Genomic DNA, 19,038 nt, shown 5'->3' with positions numbered 1-19,038 from the left:
AGGTGCTTCTTGAAAATGTCCGCTCTAATGAGAGCCAAGAAGGCTTTCAGATTAGCCACAGAGGGCAAACCTCCTTCAAAGAACTGCTCTCTTGCTGAATTACACTGGAAAAATCAGGGAGAAGGGAAGAAAAATTCAAGTAGAGATGGTGGGGTGACAGATCCTGAATATACATAACTGGAAGATACATCTCCAGGGGAGGGAGAAGACGATCCCTGAGGGACAACTGAAGGGGAAGCCCAAGGAAAAGAGTTGCACGTATCAATAAACATACACCTCTTTTTTTTTTTTTTTTTTTTTACAGCCACATAACTTCTTCAGTACCTGAGCCCACTAACACAACAGCCACACAAAGAGATGCTTAACTCTCAGGAAAGTCAACCCAGGAGCAATCCCTAGGGCAATTCAAACAAGGATTGGCTGCCTGAAAGGAACATAAGAAAGAAGTCCATGCACAACTGTAGAAGAGGCAGGTAGCCTTGCTAGTTAGCCAAATAAGAGACCAAACCAAGCAGGAGGCAGAAATACATTTGCTAACACCGTGGCTGAAAGCATGCCATGGCCTATCCACAGCCAGCCAGACGTGGGGGGGGCTCCGAGGTCACAGCATGACATTTCCTCCACAGGCAGCACATCTGAGAGGCACTTGTAAAGGAAGAAAGGACAGAGTTTCTGAGCTAAGAAACGCAACTTCAGTGACTGGGTATATAAACAGCTAAAATGGGAAACCACCTACGAAAAATTCACCTTCAGACTGGCATTTGCTTTGAATAAATCCTTAATAAAACCACACATCTAAAACCTCCAACAAAACTGAGGAGGATCAAAAGTGGAAGGAACAGGAACACGTGTTTTTTAAAGCTTCCTTTCTTCAATTACCATAAGAAAAACACCTTTTAGAAGGGTTTGCATTCAAGTTGTATCATAGGGCCTACAGAAAGATAGTTTAGCTAAGGTAGTGAAATGACTACACACTCATCCAAAGCTATGTTGAGCTACATCTTTACAACATAGTTAATAACTGCTTCTCTTGCTATTTGTTCCAGGCATAATCATTGCAGAAAGAAACCAAAGGAAGACCTCTGCTCCCCTGATTTTCAGCAGTCACTGGTTTTAGACTTTCAGCAGCTGCAATGACTCTACCAACCAACCCAGCCTTTTCACAAGCTTCACACCAGTAATACTGACTGTACAGGTCAGATGCAAAACCTCTATTCTTCACCAGTGAAGACCCATAAAACAACCCTGCAGACAAAGCTATCCCTCAGGGCCATTATACTTCTGTGGCACCAGCATGAAACAGAGCCACAGTTGTCCAGTTTGAGTCCATCCACCTTCAGTAGAAATCATAGATTTTGAGGACTTCCATAGGATATGCAACCCAAAAGCTTACCATACTTTCACGGAATAATCCCTACGATTCCTAAAAGACTACATTTTAAAAGAAATTAATGTCTTTCAAAATACAATGCATTCTATAAAAACCCACTAAAGAGCATAGACCTGCTACAATTAATTATCTTGACTACTAAGATAAGGAAAAAGCACAATTAGAAAACTCCTTCTTGTGAGCGTCTACTTTCAGTGGTTTTACTTTTTTAATTGCTTATCAGGATACAATTGGCAAAGTACATATACTAGTATGCTCCGAATAAAATCTGAGCGCATATTCTGACAGTGCACAGCAGAAGATGGTAGCTAGCACTCCGAATCTGCTGCTTGGACTGTCCTCAGATGTCCTGCCTTATGCCTCCGTGGATGGGTCTGGTACAAGCTTCAGCTTAAGTCACTCAAATCCAAGAGCTCCAGCTGAATGATTTACTGACTTTAACATCGTGGTAAGAGGATGCCACTGGGCTCTTGTTCCTGTAGCAAACAAAGCATTTGGAAAATAAGCCCACCTATGGTGCCCACATCAATTTTTCAAAATAGGTAAGAAACCACTTGTGCTTAACACTGCAAGCTTCCTTCAAGCTGCCTTTTTTATATGGAGTAGGAGGACCATACAAATTTCGATTTTACATCACATATGAACTGGGTGCATTGTATTTTTTCCAAAATGAAATAAAATACTTCAAATATAACAGGAATTATGTTTTGATAGAACAGTTTGACCAAGTACAGGGAAAAAGATAAGATTCCCATGTTTTGGAGACAGAAAATATATTTCAAGTTTTATGAGCTATGGGATTATTTTTTAAACAGCAGCAGCAAAATGCCCAAAACAAAACACACACACACAAAAAGGAAACACCACCCTTATGACTTACAGTTTCCAGAAGAATCAAATGTCCAAAAATTCTCTTAGATATAACTATGTGTGCTTAATACTTAACACTGTTCTGAAACGGTCACTAAATATTTGCCAAAGGCAGCAATATTTTTGTATAAATTGCTGATCTTTTGATATTACACCATCAGACAAAACAGTAACCGAGTTAGTGCTTGTTGATATGACGGTGAACTGAGCATAGCACTCTGTATCCTGTCCAATGCACACAAAAATCAGAGGACTTCAAAAGATAATGCTTTTCATCTTAATGTACTCCCAGTACCCTGCAAGATCGCAGCTCCAGTCAGAAGCTAACATATCCTCCCAGCTGCTTCTGCACAAGAACAGATTAAGCTCTTAAAATGCAGAGATCCAACCCCAAATGAACACAGGAATGTCAGTAGCTATAAATCCTAGAAACCTGGGTGAGCATCTCTGGTCAGTGGCAGTACAAGAGTCAATTCCAACAATGTAGCTATTTGTCTCTTCAGTCCCCTCCATCTCTACAGCAAGCTTATACTAACAAACCACTGCCTCTGGAGGAAACAACAGCCTATGAATCTCTGGATTGAAAATTACAAGCATCTGCCAGAAGCAGCGCAGCATATTTGGGGGCCGACAGTGACTTTCACCTCCAAAATGCACTAAGCTGTAGGACGCTCATTTATAAAAACAGACTGAAGCTTCAGAGCCTCCCATGGGATGTTGGGAAGAGGAGATTAATCTGGAGTTTTTTCCAAGATAATACACAGCACCTGAAAAAGCTCCACAGTACACTAAAACAAAAAAAAAACAACCAGCACACGCATCCTCATCTTTAGTAAACAACAGGTCTTACCAGTTATTTTCCAATACTTTCACAGCATACATGGTAGTCCAGCTGATACGGTGGACCTTCACTCTAAAGATAATTCAGAGCTGATGTTACATGATGCAAGTCCTTTGGACAAAGTTGGTTACTTTTATTATTTGCTGCTGGACCTTACTGTCAGTAGAAGCCAGTCCCACCAGGGGATCCTGAAACCATATGCCAGCGCTTTTCACTCCTGCCTAATTCTGTATACAATCTTCTTTCCTCTGCTCAGAATAAGACCTACATATGCAGTAAAAAGATGCTACCAGGAACACTACATACACCACTTTCAAATACAGCCTTTTAAAAAAAAAAAAAAAACCAAACACACACTACAGACATTTTGAGTACAAAGCAAGCACTGACAGTAGGCTCACACTGTGAAGATACATCACGTACCAGCAAAGACAGGGGTCAGAGAGAAGACAAGGCACCTAACCAGTCAGGTTTCCTTGGCATTGCAGACCTGGTAACAGAGTGCATGCACACACAGCAGTCCTAAGAAGTAACTCTGCTTTCACAAGGGCTTGGGTAGTGTGCGCATTAAGTAACACCTAAGCCACACACTGAGCAAGAAACCAAAACACTTAAGACCTGATCATTATTTGAGCACCATCTGTTCTGCATGCTGAACAAAACAGGATAATCTAATCATCCACGTAATAACTGTACATTAAGATATCAACTGCGCAAGCAAGCTTAATTCTGTCACTTCCTGAACCCTGCATAGCTCAAACAGCTTTCCTTCCACAGCTGGTACATAAAATTTTCTTGAAAAAGTAATCTGAACAGCACACCACCTGAAACATCATGCCAACACCCATGTACATCACCTGTGGGCTTAAAAACTTCACCATCCTCAGATGGCCGAAGGATAAACTGCTCCCATAGCAGACTGGTGAGCTATTGAAGCACATCCAGCCAATGGGTTCAGACAACAAAGTGATTGTAAAATTAGGACATTGACTGATTACAGTCTAAAAAATAAGTGACTTTGCAAACAGCTATTTATTATTATCCTTTCTAGTCTTTATTAGATTAGTCCCAGTGTCTACTCTATGCTCACTCTCCACCTCCCTTCTCATGGCAGCAGGTTTTCAGCAGAATTAGCTCTCATCTACAGCCATGCCTAGCTCAGACCTTCGGTGGTTCAGTTCTGGCCTGTGCTCAGGCTTGGGTATGACAGACCAAAGACGAGCCAAGGGAAGACTACAGCAGCCAACACAAGGCAAACCTATGCTGACCCTCAGTCCTGGACCAAATGTGGTCGATCACCCTTCAGCAACAAGCTAAGGCCTTTAGCATTACCAGATGCAAAAGATCCAAACGTGCTTTGTACCAGTGACATTCTTCCAAGCTAAGCTCATACAAAGCGCTACCGAGCACATGCAATCCAATTTCCTAAACGTCTGAATTTTGCCCATATTTGCTGTAATGAATATCTTTCCAAGTGTTGCATTCCTGACATCAGGCTCAGCCAAATTCCGAAAGAGCCAGGGACATCAGAGCTGCTCGGGAAGGGGCAGGCGTGGGGGAAGGAACAATGGCCATAACCTTGTTCTTAAGCTATTCTGTCTGAAGTTGTCATGAACTATGTATTTAGAAAATCAGACCTGAAAACATCTAAGCATATTCTAAGCTCATGCTGAACGTGGTTTCCCTTTTTTCGCATTCCCTATATTTTGTACTTACACTGGGGGGGGAGGGAGGAAAAGAGGAACATAACTGTTTCCAACTATAAAAATCCGTTCAACATTTGCAGTAAAAGAGGACTTGGGCTTATGCTGGAGAGGTGGTCTTTATTGTCCAGAAACACCTCCTTCTGTAATTGCTGAGGAGAAAAGGAGAGTTTTTCCATCTCAAAACAGCTCTATGGAAAATGATAAGAAAGGGACAAAACAGATAAGCAAGAGATGTTCATCGTTTCAGCATATATCCGGTGGGTTTCATCCCTGAAAGTTTAATTGTAGCCCTTTATAAATCAGAGTCACAAGAAAAATGGCCATTTTCTCACATAGACACAATTAACACAGATCCACCCCGTACCAGCAAGGGCGGAATGAAATCCCATAGCTAACCACCACCGCATCTGCTTTCACAGCACCACAGTACCGCCCATTAACATGGTAATTCATTTATTAAATGCAAGCGAACACATATTTCTGGAGCAGATCTCTTGATGTGCAATTGGCAGAGAGCTACGGGGAGAAGACCTCAAAGGTGTATAAAATTATACACAGTTAAAGAATTTTTTTATTGGTTTGCAGATAGAAAAGCATTTTATAACACTATGCCATTGCACCTTTACATTTCAGCAGTTCACACTGTCACTGAAGCATCACTTTACCGAACGACCTCCTTACACCAGTGCTAGAAGTTCTTGCTCACTGTGGGCAGCAAAATGATAGTCAGAGGGCTCCAAGAGAAGAAAGGGAAGAAACTGGTTAAAAGTTCCACCAATTTCTAATGCCTTCATAGAATTATCTAGGCTCCCTCTGGTGGGGGATTTAAGGCAGACTTTGTTACAGTTTGGTGTATGAGAATAGTTTTGAACCACATCATCTTTTTCTTTTGTAAAATAAACCTTGTTAGGATTGGATTCTGCAATCCTTGGAGTCTCTTGTGATGCTTCAGTCACAGTATTTTAAGGTAATGCTTTGTTTCTGGCCATAAGCTCCATCACATAAAGAGCAGCAACCTTTGATAAAAAGGAGAAAATACCCTATTTTTAAAATGTGAGTCAGTGGCTTTGTACTCTAAAATCCTCAGAACATTTCTCCATCCTTACTTCAGCCCTCCAGAGCCTCAGCAGAACCACCATCCCTGTCCCTGATGCGGAAAGAGGCCAAAGAGAGATCTCCCTCCCCAGACTACACAAGAGATCTACAGCTGTACAAAAGAACTACCCCCAGCACCCGATTTCCATTTCTGTGGCTTACATATTACTAAATCCCAAGTCTCGTATCCCACCAACAATGCCAGTGTCATTTATTTTCACCACTGTAAGACAATTCCAGTGTGCTTATGTATCTCTCTACAAGACAACACATGCACACAAGAGTCAAGCCAGCCACCCCTTTCCTCTCTCTTCCCCCTGAAGTTGTTGATGTAACCAATTATGGTCAACAAGGAACATGAGAAGCTTTACAAACACAAGACGACATCAAGTTTGATATTTTTAGTATCTACCACTAAACATATGTACTACATATTGCCATCAAAATACTTCTTCTGTCGCTTTATAGTAAAATTTAAGTTTTTTTCTCTTCTAAACATAGTAACAGATGTTATCAACATTCTGCAGGCTGAAGTCTTGATTGAAAAAAAAAAATAAACGCAGAGAGGTAGCATTTAAAAATTAGGAAAAACCCACCCAACTCGATATAGGAAAACAGCAACCTGAAAAAGACGTCCCTCACTGTACAGGAAAACCAGCGTAAGCTCTTTCAAGGATGGAGTCAATTTTATCTCCGACAGCCCTTACTGTGACTCACTAACTTTTTTTCCTTAATAAGACCACGAATTGCATCACAGCAAGCGTGTCTAAAACGAGCCAGAGAATTCAAAAAATTATTCAATGGCTAAGAAATAGAACTTTGCTACGTAGAGGAAAACAAGTCTAATTCTCAATTTGTCCTCATGCTTTTAGAAAGGAAGGGTTGCAAGATTATAGTAAGAAATATTTGCCTTTTCTTCTTTCTTTCCTTTTTTCTTTATAGATACTGTGGTCCAAGGACTCTGAATAACCTCATACAGCCTATCCTGGACGACGAGTATAACTCATTACTATCTGACAGATGGCAGCTGAAGAGCAACCAAAATTCTGGGGATATCTGGGATACAGTTGGCACCGAAACTAGTCTCAAAGGTTAGAGGAACCGTTCCTCATCACTTCGTGTTCTTTGGGACAACTATAAAGTTTTACCACAACCTACCGTTCGCAAGTTATGCAACACATATAGGAAGGCAGCTTAAGAGCAGTAATTCCCGTTCAGTTCTGCAGGAGGCTATTAATGAAACCCAAAGCAAGCCTCATCTCATTTGACCAGAGAGATTACTACCTTATTTTGTCCCGAAAGCATTCCTTTCGGGCCCAGTGAAAAGCAAAGCTGTGCAGGGAAGCAGGAGAGAGTTATTTACAGTTCAGGAAGACGGGCACGATCCCCTCCCGGCTCCTGAGCTCCCAGAACCCCCTCCCAACGCCGCGTGTACCCTGCGCGCTGTCGACACCGCGAGCCCGCTCCCCCCCGCGCGGCCACCAGCCAGCGCTCCCCGGGCGGGCCGGCACTGCAGCGCCCGTGGGGGGCCGGAGAGGCAGGCAAGCCCGCCCGCTCCCCACGGCGCCAGCGGACCCCTCTCCCGACGCCGCTCGGTTACGCCTTTCCCTCGACAGCAGCCAGGCACTTGACCCCGGGGCCGGCGCCCGCCTCCCGCCTGCGGGCTGCCCGACGGAAAGGGGCCGCGGACGCGCTTTCAGGCTCGGGCTAAACCCGCCCCCGGGGGCGGCTTTCTCCCCCGCCGGGGCAAGAGCCGGGGTCCTCCCGGGGCCGGGGCTGCAGCAGCCGGGAGGGGAGCCCGGCGGGGCGGCGCGGCACTCACCGATGCCGAGCCCCACCACCACGCGTCCCCCCAGCAGGGTCTCCTTGTCGCGGGCGGCGGCCAGCACGCCGGCCCCCGCCGTGAAGAGGCCGCTGGCCAGCAGGATGCAGGGCCGCCGGCCGCACAGCCCGTTGAGGACGCCGCCGGCCAGGGCGGAGAGGGCGGCGGCGCCCACCGTGCTGGAGACGAGCAGCTCCTGCCAGAGGGCGTCCAGGTTGAGCTCTCTCTTGAGGAGCAGCAGGGCCCCCGACACCACGCCGGTGTCGTAGCCGAAGAGGAAGCCCCCCAGGGCGGAGAAGACCGACACCACGTAGACGAAGCCGGGGGTCTCGTCCTGCTGGAACTGCCGCCGCGCCGCCCGCTCCAGCTCGCCGCCCGACGCCGCGCTGTTGAGGCTTGAGCACGACTCGGCGGCGATGAGGCTCCTCTCGCCCGCCGCCGCCGCCGCGCCCGAGCCGGCGGACCCGTCCGCCTGCCGCCGCCGCTTCTCGCCCATCAGGTTGCTCAGGCTCCGCAGCGTGTACTCCACATTGTCGCTGGCCTTGCGGGACATGGGACGGCCGCGGCAGCTCCTGCCCCAGCCGGGGGAGGGCAGGCAGCTGAGGCGGGCGGCTGCCGGGCGACTCTGGCTACGGCGGCGGAGCGGCGGCTGCCGCTGCTGTTGCTGCTGCTGCTGCTGCTGGCGCCGCCTGTCCTCGCCCCGCCCGCCCGTCTCGGGCCGCGCTCAGCCGGGTCGCATAGTCCCCCCCGCACGCCACCGGACAGACTTGAGGGGAAGTTGCCCGCCGCGGCCGCCGCTCCCAGCGCCAGGCGGAGCGGGAGGCGGAGGCGGGCGGGGACGGCGCCGGACGCCAGGGGGCGGGACCGATCAGCCCCGCCCCGCCCCGCCCCCCCGTGGCGCGCACGACTGCGCAGGTGCAGCCCGCCGCGCCTGCGCACTGAGCGCCGCGCCGAGGCCGGCGCCGCCCGGGGTCCCCGGCGGGAGGAGCGGGGGAGCGGGCGGGCGCCCCGCAAGCCCGGGGTAGCTCACCCAGCCCGCCGCGGTGCTGGGGCGCGGCTGGGGGGTGCCGCTGCCGTCGGGCGTGCTGCGCCTTGGCCAAGCGGCTGACGTACCCCCGAATCGCGGCTGACTTCCTAGCGGGGTGCCTTGCACGGGGGCGGCGTTTGCGGTGTTCTGCGTGCCCGGTGGCAAAAAAAGGGGAAATTTCGACCGGTTGTTGGGAGAGGGACCGGTTTGTTAGCGTATGGAAGAAGGGTTTGCCGCTTGTTCTCACGCTTATGCTTCAAGCGGGACTAAGCGTTTCCATGGTTCCATCTTTAAGCATTTTTGCAGGGATTTTCGCCGGGGTGCAGAGGAAGAGGCGGTGCGGGCCGGGCGCGGGGCTCCCGCCGGGGGAGCCCCCCAAGGCGGGCAGCCAGCGGAGGGAGGATTTCGGTGGGTGATGGGAGCGGTTGTTCCCGGCCCACACCTTGTGAGCAGTGCCAGCCACAGCCACGTGAATTTAAATATTACGAGAGGGAGCAAAGTCCAACGTGGACACCTCTGCGGCGGTTTGCCTCTGCCTCACAGCAAGCTGTGCAACGCTGATACCGTGGTCCAGATAACACCGACTGAATAAAACAGCGAGCAGAGGTTACTGAAGTGAACGGTAGTAACAATTGTTTATGTAGTTAATCGAGTTAGTGATAGATGTGTCAGTGGATTGATGCGTACAACAGGGCAGCTTCCATGCACGGGCATGTGAAAAGCCTGAACTAGGTAAGAATTAAACACATGTTAACATTCAGTTGTTTTTAATCACGCTTTGGGTAACACGGTATGATTGGCGCAGAGCATTCCTTCCTCTTGTACAGACGGTTAGGGGCCCGCTCAGCACTAGAGCGAGAAGCCCTTCCCAGTTGTACCATCAGAAATGAAGCTATGTGCCACAAGAAGCTGTCCCCTCGGGTCCGGCAGCTCTCCCCGAGCAGACTGGCTTACATTACAATGCTGTCAGGAGAGAGACTGTAATATTCCAGAAGTCTCCAGACTTGCCCAACAAGCTCAGCACTCAATGCTTTTTGTATGTAAGCCCCAAATAAAAAACATGGGACACCGCATTAAAATCACACCAAATCCGTAGCCTCCTAGAAGGAATGCTTTCACAGAATTTTGTCACAATAGCTGGGTGTCACAAAAACCACCTGTCTTAACAGCCATCTCAGAAGCTGGAGGCATTCTGTATATTACAGTTAATAGAAGTTCAAGATAGCTAACAAAAGTTGGGGGCTTTTTTATTCTATCGCTGGCCCAACAGTCACAGACATAATTTCTCATCAGATCATGCTCTCAAGCTAATCTCTTAAAAGGATTCCCTGGAACACAACAAAGAGGTTCAGCTGCAGGACACGCTACAGGGAAGACTGACTTCATGAGAAAGAGGGAGGAATCGGTTGGTTTGTGTGTGGATTTGTGTTACCATGATCATCTCCATAGTACTGGATTTCATTCATGATAAGAGCTGACTTATAAATGATTTCACAGTAATGAAAGACATAGTAGGTATGATTAGTAATCTAAGACAGGGGACGGGGGGTCAGATCCAAAGAAGGATTTGGGTGGATTTTAGGTATTATGTTATGCTTTCAAGAGATTAAATGTTTAACTGAAGCACTGTTTAGATTTGCAGCATTGCCTCATTCTCTCCTTTAAGGTATGTTTGCACAATTGTTTGCCAGGTAATGTTGTGAGCTAGATCAAAGAACTGGTCCAGCTTTAAGAAACTCAATTTTTTTGTGTTTCAGCAGAGAGCAGGAAAAATTGCAAGATTTTCCTGCTTTTATATTGTTGATGCATGGCATACTTCAGAAAACGTCTTCCAGAAAAATGCTGAGCGCATGTGCCCAGAACTCCCCAAGACCTGAACAGCCTGGAGTTAGCGCCTGTCTCTGTTGGCACTCAGAGACATGTGGACAAGTACCTAAGTCTCCTGGGGACTTCAGTCCAGCCAAGGTGCAGTGAGATGCTGTAGGTCTTTTGTGTGATAGCCTAATGGTTGATAGCCTCACCCAGGAGGTGGGAGACCCAAATCACAGATTTGCTTCAGCCCAGGAGAATTTAAATCTCTCTCTCACCTCTCAAGAAGATTGTAGGTTAAGTGGGGAAAAGATGGAATCTTAAAGGAAATAGGGTTGATGCGCAGACAAGAATGTGAGAGTCATGGGGCTAGATGGACAGAGAGGCTAAAAAGGATCTGACTCTGTGGGAGAAGAAGCTCCAGCCTTGTCAGCGATGGTTGTATTCTTTACAAGAAATCGTGGTTGAATTAGTAGAGAATAATACAGGGATCAAATCCCCAAATCAATAATTCTTCCCATCTCAGTCGGTGCTGTGGGGGTGGGCGTGAGGGCTTTAGCCTCATGTGAACTTTAGCACTACAGTGTGCAACATCTTGTGTTTTTAGGCTTCTAAACTAATTTCTTGTTCGTTATGTTATGGTGCCTTAACCTCTCATAAGGAACCTGCTCTGATACTCGTATTATTTTGCCACAAGCGAAGTTGCTGTGTAAGTTGAGAAATAGCACTGTGCTGGGCTGAGGGAAATCACCTAGCTAAATGTGCAAAAAAGATCAGCAAATATGGTTTATAATAGCAGCTTATATAACGTCTGAAGCCTTGGGAAAGCACTGATAGTGATGCCAAAATCTTTTCTAACAAGTTAAGTTGCATGCTGTTCTTGAGGTTCAGGAACTTTTCTCTACACAGAACTATACATTATCAGTACGCCAAGGAATACAGTTAGGTGCCACTTTATATGAAAAGTATTTTTTACCTTTGACAAGACACAAACCCTGATCCTGTATCACACCAATTTGTTGAGTTTGCAAATATGTATTGGTAATATAAGGTTGAGGGTATAAGGAACACTCTAGTTTAAAAAAGAAAAAAAGGAACTGTAAATAGGAATTTAACACTAGGAACAATTTTATATTAGCTGTGTATTGCCTTAAAACTTCCTTTTGTTCCAAAATTCATCATATTCTTGCACCGTTGTTTGGTCTGTTTGGAAAGAAGACACTTTCAGATACATCCCATAGTTTTCGATCCTGGTGTAACATTCCTTCTCCAGCCATTTTCACTATCTGGACAGAGTTATTTTGTTCATTTATCTGAATATCTCATAGCTCTCAATGCAGTTTTAGTTATTTGTAATCCTTCCAGTGTTTGCTTTGCATTCTCCCTTAGACATACAGATCCCGATTAGACTCTACTCCAGTCTCTCAACAAAAGTTGCCCTTCATATATATACAAGCTCTCCTCAATTGAATGCTGTTATGTGGAGCTTTAATTCCTAGCTATCCCAGCCCGCAGGGTGACTTTTAGCCAATTATTTACCTTTTACCTTGGTCATCTGAATCTGTAAAACTGGGACAACGCTATTGACCTCATTTGTAAAATCCTTTCAAAGTGAAAGTAACATTGAAATTTATTAGCAAGGAACCTACCAACACCATGCATTTAATCCTACTGGTCAAGTGTTAAGAGGTAAATTGGCTAACAAGTACAAAGAGTTACAGCATTGGCACTGGAAAAGGGTGTGGATGATGGGGATTGCAGAAAAAAGCTGAGAAAACTGTGGGATGACGCATTCCTTGCCTGACAGGCAGAGCTGGCAGCAGTACAGCTAAGGTTGCCTAAGACTTCACACCACAGGCTGTTATAATCCCAGGTAACTTTACCAAAGTAATTGTTTGAGCTCGCATTTTGCATAATTGCTCTCTCTCTCATGCTAAACATATGAGTTCCAGCAAATCCACTTCAAACCCCTTGAAAATGCAATTGTAAGAAACACACGGTTTTGGAAGTTAATTTTTTCTCTCTATTTTCGAGATCTCCAGCTTTTTCATGCTTTAGAGCAGGGACTCAACTTTTTTGGCAGGAGAACAGTTCCGTTCTGCCTTTGGCTGTCAAAAGAAAGATCTAATGAGATTTGACTGAAACAAAGTCTCCGATAGTCAGCAGCAACATGTGTGAGAGCGTGTTGCTAAATCCAAACATGCCCCGAGCAGGTCTGCGGCCCTTGAACTGACAGCTGACAGGGAGGTCACTCCGCATAGGCGTCCAGGGTGAGATTCCAGTAGCCCATTTAGATGCATCACTTTAAAAATCAGGGCCCAACACATGCTGAACGTGAGTGGCGGTGCAAAATGGAGGGTGATGAAAGACTTCTATTATTGTACATTTTGGAATTTTTACATTTGTGTACTTGCAGAGACGGTTTGTGAGGTTACAATCCTTGCCAAGTCATTGTTATCCTGTAAAAGTTACAGTTGCTTACAACACCTGGCAGCATAATCACGGCCTTGGCACAACACTACCCACAAGATACTAGGGAAACTACTCTTGATACACTGTATCTTCAAACAAACATTTGCCAACAGAAAGCTCCTTGAGTGCTGCAGTTAAGCCCAGGAGCACAACAGGTCATTTCTCAGTCAGCTCAGATTCCTGGGATCAGAGGGTAACCCTCTCTTCCAACATCCAATCATCTTCCAATGCCTGGTGTACGTGAAAGGCATATGCAGGAAGAAGAGAACGACATGCAAAAATACCAGTTTCAGTCCAAGCCCCCTTAATTCTATTGTTCACTAAGCAAATTTGATTTATGAGATTCACCATTCCTCTAAAAGGTGGACAGTACTTCTAAACCAAATCCTTCTACAGATTATGTAAGACCAGCACATCAGTTGTCCATCATTTAATGAAATAAAACTGAAAAATAAATCAGAAAGGCTTTTAGGCTTATGCATGCCTGCACGCTATTCTGCATCTCTAGAAAAGTAACGGCTGACCCAGCATGAGTGCGCTACTTTATAAGCTCTCACCTCATCAAAGCAAAATCTCAACTGTCGAATTAAAGTCCCAAGAAGTGGAAACCATCTGTTTTAAGCAGCAGGTTAAAGGCTGGTTTTGCTGTCAGCCCTGACATTGCATTGCCTCCGAGCAGAATGCTATACAGGAGTGCTTTATCCCAGGTTGCAAATGAAACTGGAAATAGACTGGGAGGAATTCAGTCACTGACTCATTAAGTTGGTCATACCCTCTGGATCTGACAGATGGTGAATCCGTCAAAACTTGTTTGGTGTGTTTTTTTGGAGAGAACTGCACAATGAGGGACAAGCAAGTTTGAAATAGTAATTGGACCACATGAATTCGTTGTGCAAAGGCAAAACATGCACAGAGAGTGCCTAAAGTGGACTGATATGTGCCAGGACATCATCCTGGCATGTGGAAGGTGAAAACCAGCACTTTATGTGGCTGGGAAATAGGATGGAGCAGCAACAAGCTGGAACTTTTATTTGCCTCCTTGCTTATTTCTTTCTGTATCTGTACTTCAAAAGTCCTATTTCCACCAATGTAGATAGGTATCTTTTAAAAATCTATTTTGTTAGGCTGCAAGTATTAAAATCTGCTACATTTTTTAAATAGGTTCTCTGTGAAATGTTTTATGGAACTCCCTCTAGAAATTTTAACAAATTCCCTGACAAGCATCATACCTGCCACAGTGATAATTTCAAATATAACATTAAGCACTCATGAAAATTGCATTAATAGTGATTCTTGACCCCTTCAAAGCAATTGATATGGGTATATGCTAATCTCATGGGAAGGTTAATGCCATCAGTAGGAAGTGTTGAACAGTCACTGATATTCATTGCAAATTAATGCCACTGATTTTTAAAAAGATTCTGTGAGGTCAGGGAGGACTTCTGCTTACAATCTGACACTGCCACGTGGCCCTGGATATATCTAGGAGGCGCTTCTGATGGTACTTTAGGTGAATGAGAGTGGGAGTTAAATGCACAGGGTCTCTTCCCAGAGGCCTTCCAAGGTACCGGGCTGTTTTCATTAATGATGGAAAACTTGTGTACCTGCTTCACTCTACAACTACAATTGTATGCCTAAATAAAACAGATTTAATCCCACTTCTGCTTGCGTCAAAAAGGCAGCACTCAGAGGCTTCCCTCAGGTGCCTGTACACTGATGCACCGCCTCTGGCAATAAGGAGGAGCAGCTGCACTGCCAGGCACAGTTGCAGGGTCTTTAACATCCAAGTCACAGACTGTGGAGTGGTGCACATGGCTTGAATGGGGCCACGGATGGGTGCAGGATGTTTAGGAAGACAGGCAGATAAAGCTGGCAGCTTCATGCTTTCTGTTAAGGAGCTCCTTGACTACCCAGTGCCCCAGTATCAAACCAGAGACATGCCTGCTGAGAGTTTCTGGGTCAAGATCAGAGGGAGGAGGAACCCGGGGGATGTTGTGATAGGTGTGTACTACGGACTGCAGGCTGGGAGGAGGCAGGGGCTGAAACTTTCTGCAAACTGGAAGACTCCCACTCGGAGTCCTTACTGGGGATTTCAGCCACCTGTTTGTCTGCTGGAAGAGCAGTATGGCATAGGCAGGCAATGCAGGAGGTTCTTAGAGTGCAGTGCTGACATTTTCTTAATATAAATGCAAGAGGGGGGCAGACATGGCCGCCTTCTTAATGCTGGATTGACCTCCTGCTGAGGAGCAGGGAAGAAGTGGGCGTGAGAGCAGTCATAGAACACTGCTCAGGCTGCAGCAGCCTTGAGGTGACGGATGCAGAGGAGAGCCAGGAAGGTAAGCAGTGGAGAGACAGGACTCCGGGCGAGCAGGCTGACTTACTCAGGAAAAAGCCTGTGGGAAGCAGCCGTGAAGGGGAAGAGTCCCCAGAAGCACGAATTATTTTTTAAAGAGAACTTACTGAGAGTTCATGCATGAACTATCCCCTTGTGCAGGAGCATAGGAAACTTCAGCTGACAGCCTATTTGGCTAGGTAAGGTCCATCCTAATGAACTAAAATATGGACAGGGAACATGCAGGAAGCAGGAGCAGAAAGCACTGCTCAGGCACTTCTGGGTAAAATCAGGGAGGCTAAAGCCCACCTGGAACTAACATTATTGAGGGACATAAAGGGTAGTAAGGTAAAAAGAGATACCTACAGGTATCTGGGTACATGGGCCCGCAGGTGGATAGGACAGACAACATGCTGACAGACAACAGAGAAAAGGCTGAAGTAATCAGCACCTTTTTTTGCACTAATTGTCACATGTGAACTGTGCTCCCTGGCCTTTGCACATATCGGCACCGGCTGAAAAGAGAAGGGCGTCAGGGAAGCAGCAGTTCAAGACCACTGAGACAACTTGCATGTATTCAAACTCATGGAGTCAGGTGGTGGTCACTCAGGAGTGTTGATATTGTTGGCCAGTGTCATTGCAAGGTCACTATCTATCATCTACAGAAAAACATGACAAGCGGAAGAGGACCCTAATGGCTGCAAGAAGGTTAACATTAGATGTATGTTTAAAATAAAAGCAACAAGAAGGCTACCAGGGAATGTAGGTCAGCCTGATTAATTCCCCAGGGGAAGATGGTACCTGAATATGTCCTCTTCCTCCTGCCTGTGCTCAGAGATGTTGGCACAGGTCACCTAGTGCTGTGGTGGAGCCACAGCTCACCTGTGCCAGGTGGCACCTGTGCTGAGCTCCCCCACATTTTTCATTCATGCTGGAAGCCTCGGTGCAGGTGACCTTGAGAGGTGTCTGAAGGCAGAGAACCACTCAGTGCAGAATGCTGGGCTGCTGGAGCAGACCCTGGCAGGTTACACGAGGGGCTCATTTCCACTCCATACAGACACCCAGGGTACCAAGGGCACCAGGTTGTTCCTTGTTGTGGTGGTGCATCTCGCCCTCTCCCCTGGGCTGCATTACAATCTCAGGAACCGCTGTTACTATGTGTAATGAGTTGGGCAGTTAAGCATCCCTTGACCATGCTAGCAACTCCTGCATGGCTGAGGTGGGAAATGGCACTGACTACCAGAAACACTCCTTATCTGAATCATAACATCCCCTAACAAGCCTTGGAACATTAGTTATCTGAACCCAAGTGGTATCATAACACTGTCGCTGGAATTTTTCAAAATTCCAGTAATTACCAACTCAGGTTGTGGCCAGGATGGAAGTTTACTGATGACTAAAGCAAATCACCTCTGACCCTATGAACAGTGGTCCTAAGTAAGGCCCTTTTGAGCTCTCCTGGTCTGCGGCAGGCTGCAAACAGCATCACTATCCGAGTGTGATGCCTCCCAGAACTTGCAAACTCCCAAGTTTTCAAAGTTAGAAGGACCATTGCCAAAAGCTAATGACGAAACCTGGGCTGATACTCCTACTCCTCGAGGCTCAGCCCTTCACCCATTGAGAAATGCAAAGGCATTCAACATGAATATTTCACAGAACTGAAGGGAAACTTTTAACAGGTATACCTTTGTACATTTATACATACATATATATATATACATACACACATCTATTCCTTTGTGTCTGTGTGCATGTGTGCGTGAATTGATTTAGGTACCCAATATGAAAGTTAGCATCTCAGATCAGTAATCAAGTCACTGTTGTGATTGTAGTAAATTCTATTGGTTCACTTTGTAAATGATAAGCTAGTCAAAGATTAAGTGCTGCTGGAATCTTATGATCAACATTAAACTGTGAATAAACCTTAGACATCCTTTACATATAAACCACTGGGCAAATCTGACACTAAGATTGGATCTACCTGCACCTTAGCTCTATTAAGAGTTTAGAAAGCAAGGGGATCAACTCTGAGCCTTGTGACTCAGTGGGTCTCCTTTTACCCTTTTACATCTTTAGTCTCTGTGTAAATCATTTCAGCTTAATTTTGATTTGATTCTTCTTTTTGAGATTTATCTGTGTAGTAAGTAATAAATGATAAAAACCTGGGAGTAATGGCTGATACACCTGAAGTCTGTGCTGCTGTTCAGCCAGACCTGGACAGGCCAGAGAGTTGAGCAGAGAGGAACCCATGAAGTTCCACAAAGGCAAGTGCAAGGTCCTGCACCTGGGGAGGAACAAACCCATGCACCAGTACAGGCTGGGGCTGACCTGCTGGAAGGCAGCTCTGTGGAGAAGGACCTGGGAGCCCTGGTGGGCAGCAAGTTGCCCATGGGCCAGCAGCATGCCCTGGTGGCCAAGGAGGCCAATGGGACCCTGGGGGGCATCGGGAGGAGCGTGGCCAGCAGGTCGAGGGAGGTTCCTCTGCCTCTGTGCTCTGCCTGGTGAGGCTGCACCTGGAGTGCTGTGTCCAGTGCTGGGCTCCCCAGTTCCAGAGAGACAGGGAACTACTGGAGAGGGTCAGCGCGGGGCTGCAAAGAGGATGAGGGAACTGGTGCATCTCCCTTCTGAGGGAAGGCTGAGAGAGCTGGGACTGTTTAGCCCGGAGAAGAGAAGACTGAGGGGGGATCTTACCAATGCGTGCAAATATCTCAAGGTTGAGCGTCAAGAGGACGGGGCCAGGCTCTTTTCAGCAGTGCCCTGTGACAGGACAAGGGGCAACGGGCACAAACTGCAGCACAAGGAGTTCCACCTGAGTATGAGGAAAAAAGTTTTTCACTGTGAGGGTGACAGAGCACTGGAACAGGCTGCCCAGAGAGGCTGTGGAGTCTCCTTCTCTGGAGACATTCAAAACCTGCCTGGAAGCGACCTTGTGCAACCTGCTCTAGGAGAAGCTGCTTTAGCTGGGAGTTGGACCAGATGATCTCCAGAGGTCCCTTCCAGCCCTGACCCTTCTGTGATTATGTACCACCAAACTTTGTGAAGTCGCACTCCCACAAATTCATATTAAGACTATTTTGTTAACACCTTTGATGGTGATTCTTTAAGCAATCTGAAACACTCACTTGTGACACTTGTTATCCCTGGGACACTTACCTGAGGTAGTGCAAGGGTGCCCTGGGTAAGAAGACAGCTTTGCCCTTCATGCAAGGGTTTTTTTCAGCACCAAGAGTGCACGTGGCATGCATGGTGCTGGGACCACACTGGAGAACTGTGTGAGGTTGAGAACTGCAACTGGTGCAGCCACTTTCATACTGCGTGCCAGGAATGGTCCTGGGAGCAGCCCATTCCTAACTATTGCCAGGCTTTGTCTCAGGTCTAGTCGGTTTGCTCCAAAACAGGAGCTGGAGTGAAGCAAAATTTTGCCCTTTGGCCTATTAGGGATCAGCACTTGAGTTCACTCACTATCGCTATTTTATTTAGCAGAGCAGAAGCCCCTCTCTGCTGACTACATAGGGAGCTGTAGCTCCTGCCTCAGCACTTCTGCTTACATGCTTAAAGCAGATCGTGTGAACACCCACCTTACTGTAGGCAACTGGGCACGCTGCCTATGCTAAAGCGTTTACTACAGAAAACAATTGGGTCCCTGAGAGCACAGACCTGTGCGTAACAGATAT

General features: G+C 46.6%; 1 protein-coding gene and 1 long non-coding RNA gene across 3 annotated transcripts in view; one reads left to right on the top strand and one right to left on the bottom strand.

The window, feature by feature from the left end:
- Positions 1–8,539, bottom strand: part of SLC2A13 (solute carrier family 2 member 13) — a 169,346-nt gene extending 160,807 nt beyond the window's left edge. The window contains exon 1 of one of the 2 annotated variants that reach the window (XM_037387736.1): positions 7,725–8,539. In XM_037387736.1, coding sequence (XP_037243633.1) covers positions 7,725–8,277 — 553 coding nt within the window. In that variant the 5' untranslated portion in view covers positions 8,278–8,539. The remainder of the gene's footprint in view (positions 1–7,724) is intronic. The other variant, XM_037387735.1, reaches the window with a different exon arrangement.
- A 208-nt stretch (positions 8,540–8,747) lies between these two features.
- Positions 8,748–14,190, top strand: LOC119148095. Its single transcript, XR_005104302.1, has 2 exons — positions 8,748–9,483; positions 10,074–14,190. It is a non-coding gene; the product is annotated as an uncharacterized LOC119148095 (long non-coding RNA).
- The last annotated feature ends 4,848 nt before the right edge of the window (positions 14,191–19,038 follow it).

This window comes from Falco rusticolus, chromosome 5 (assembly GCF_015220075.1).
Source record: "Falco rusticolus isolate bFalRus1 chromosome 5, bFalRus1.pri, whole genome shotgun sequence".
Classification (NCBI taxonomy): domain Eukaryota; kingdom Metazoa; phylum Chordata; class Aves; order Falconiformes; family Falconidae; genus Falco; species Falco rusticolus.
The sequence above is the reverse complement of the archived record's forward strand: the minus strand, read 5'-3'. Positions and strand labels throughout refer to the sequence as shown.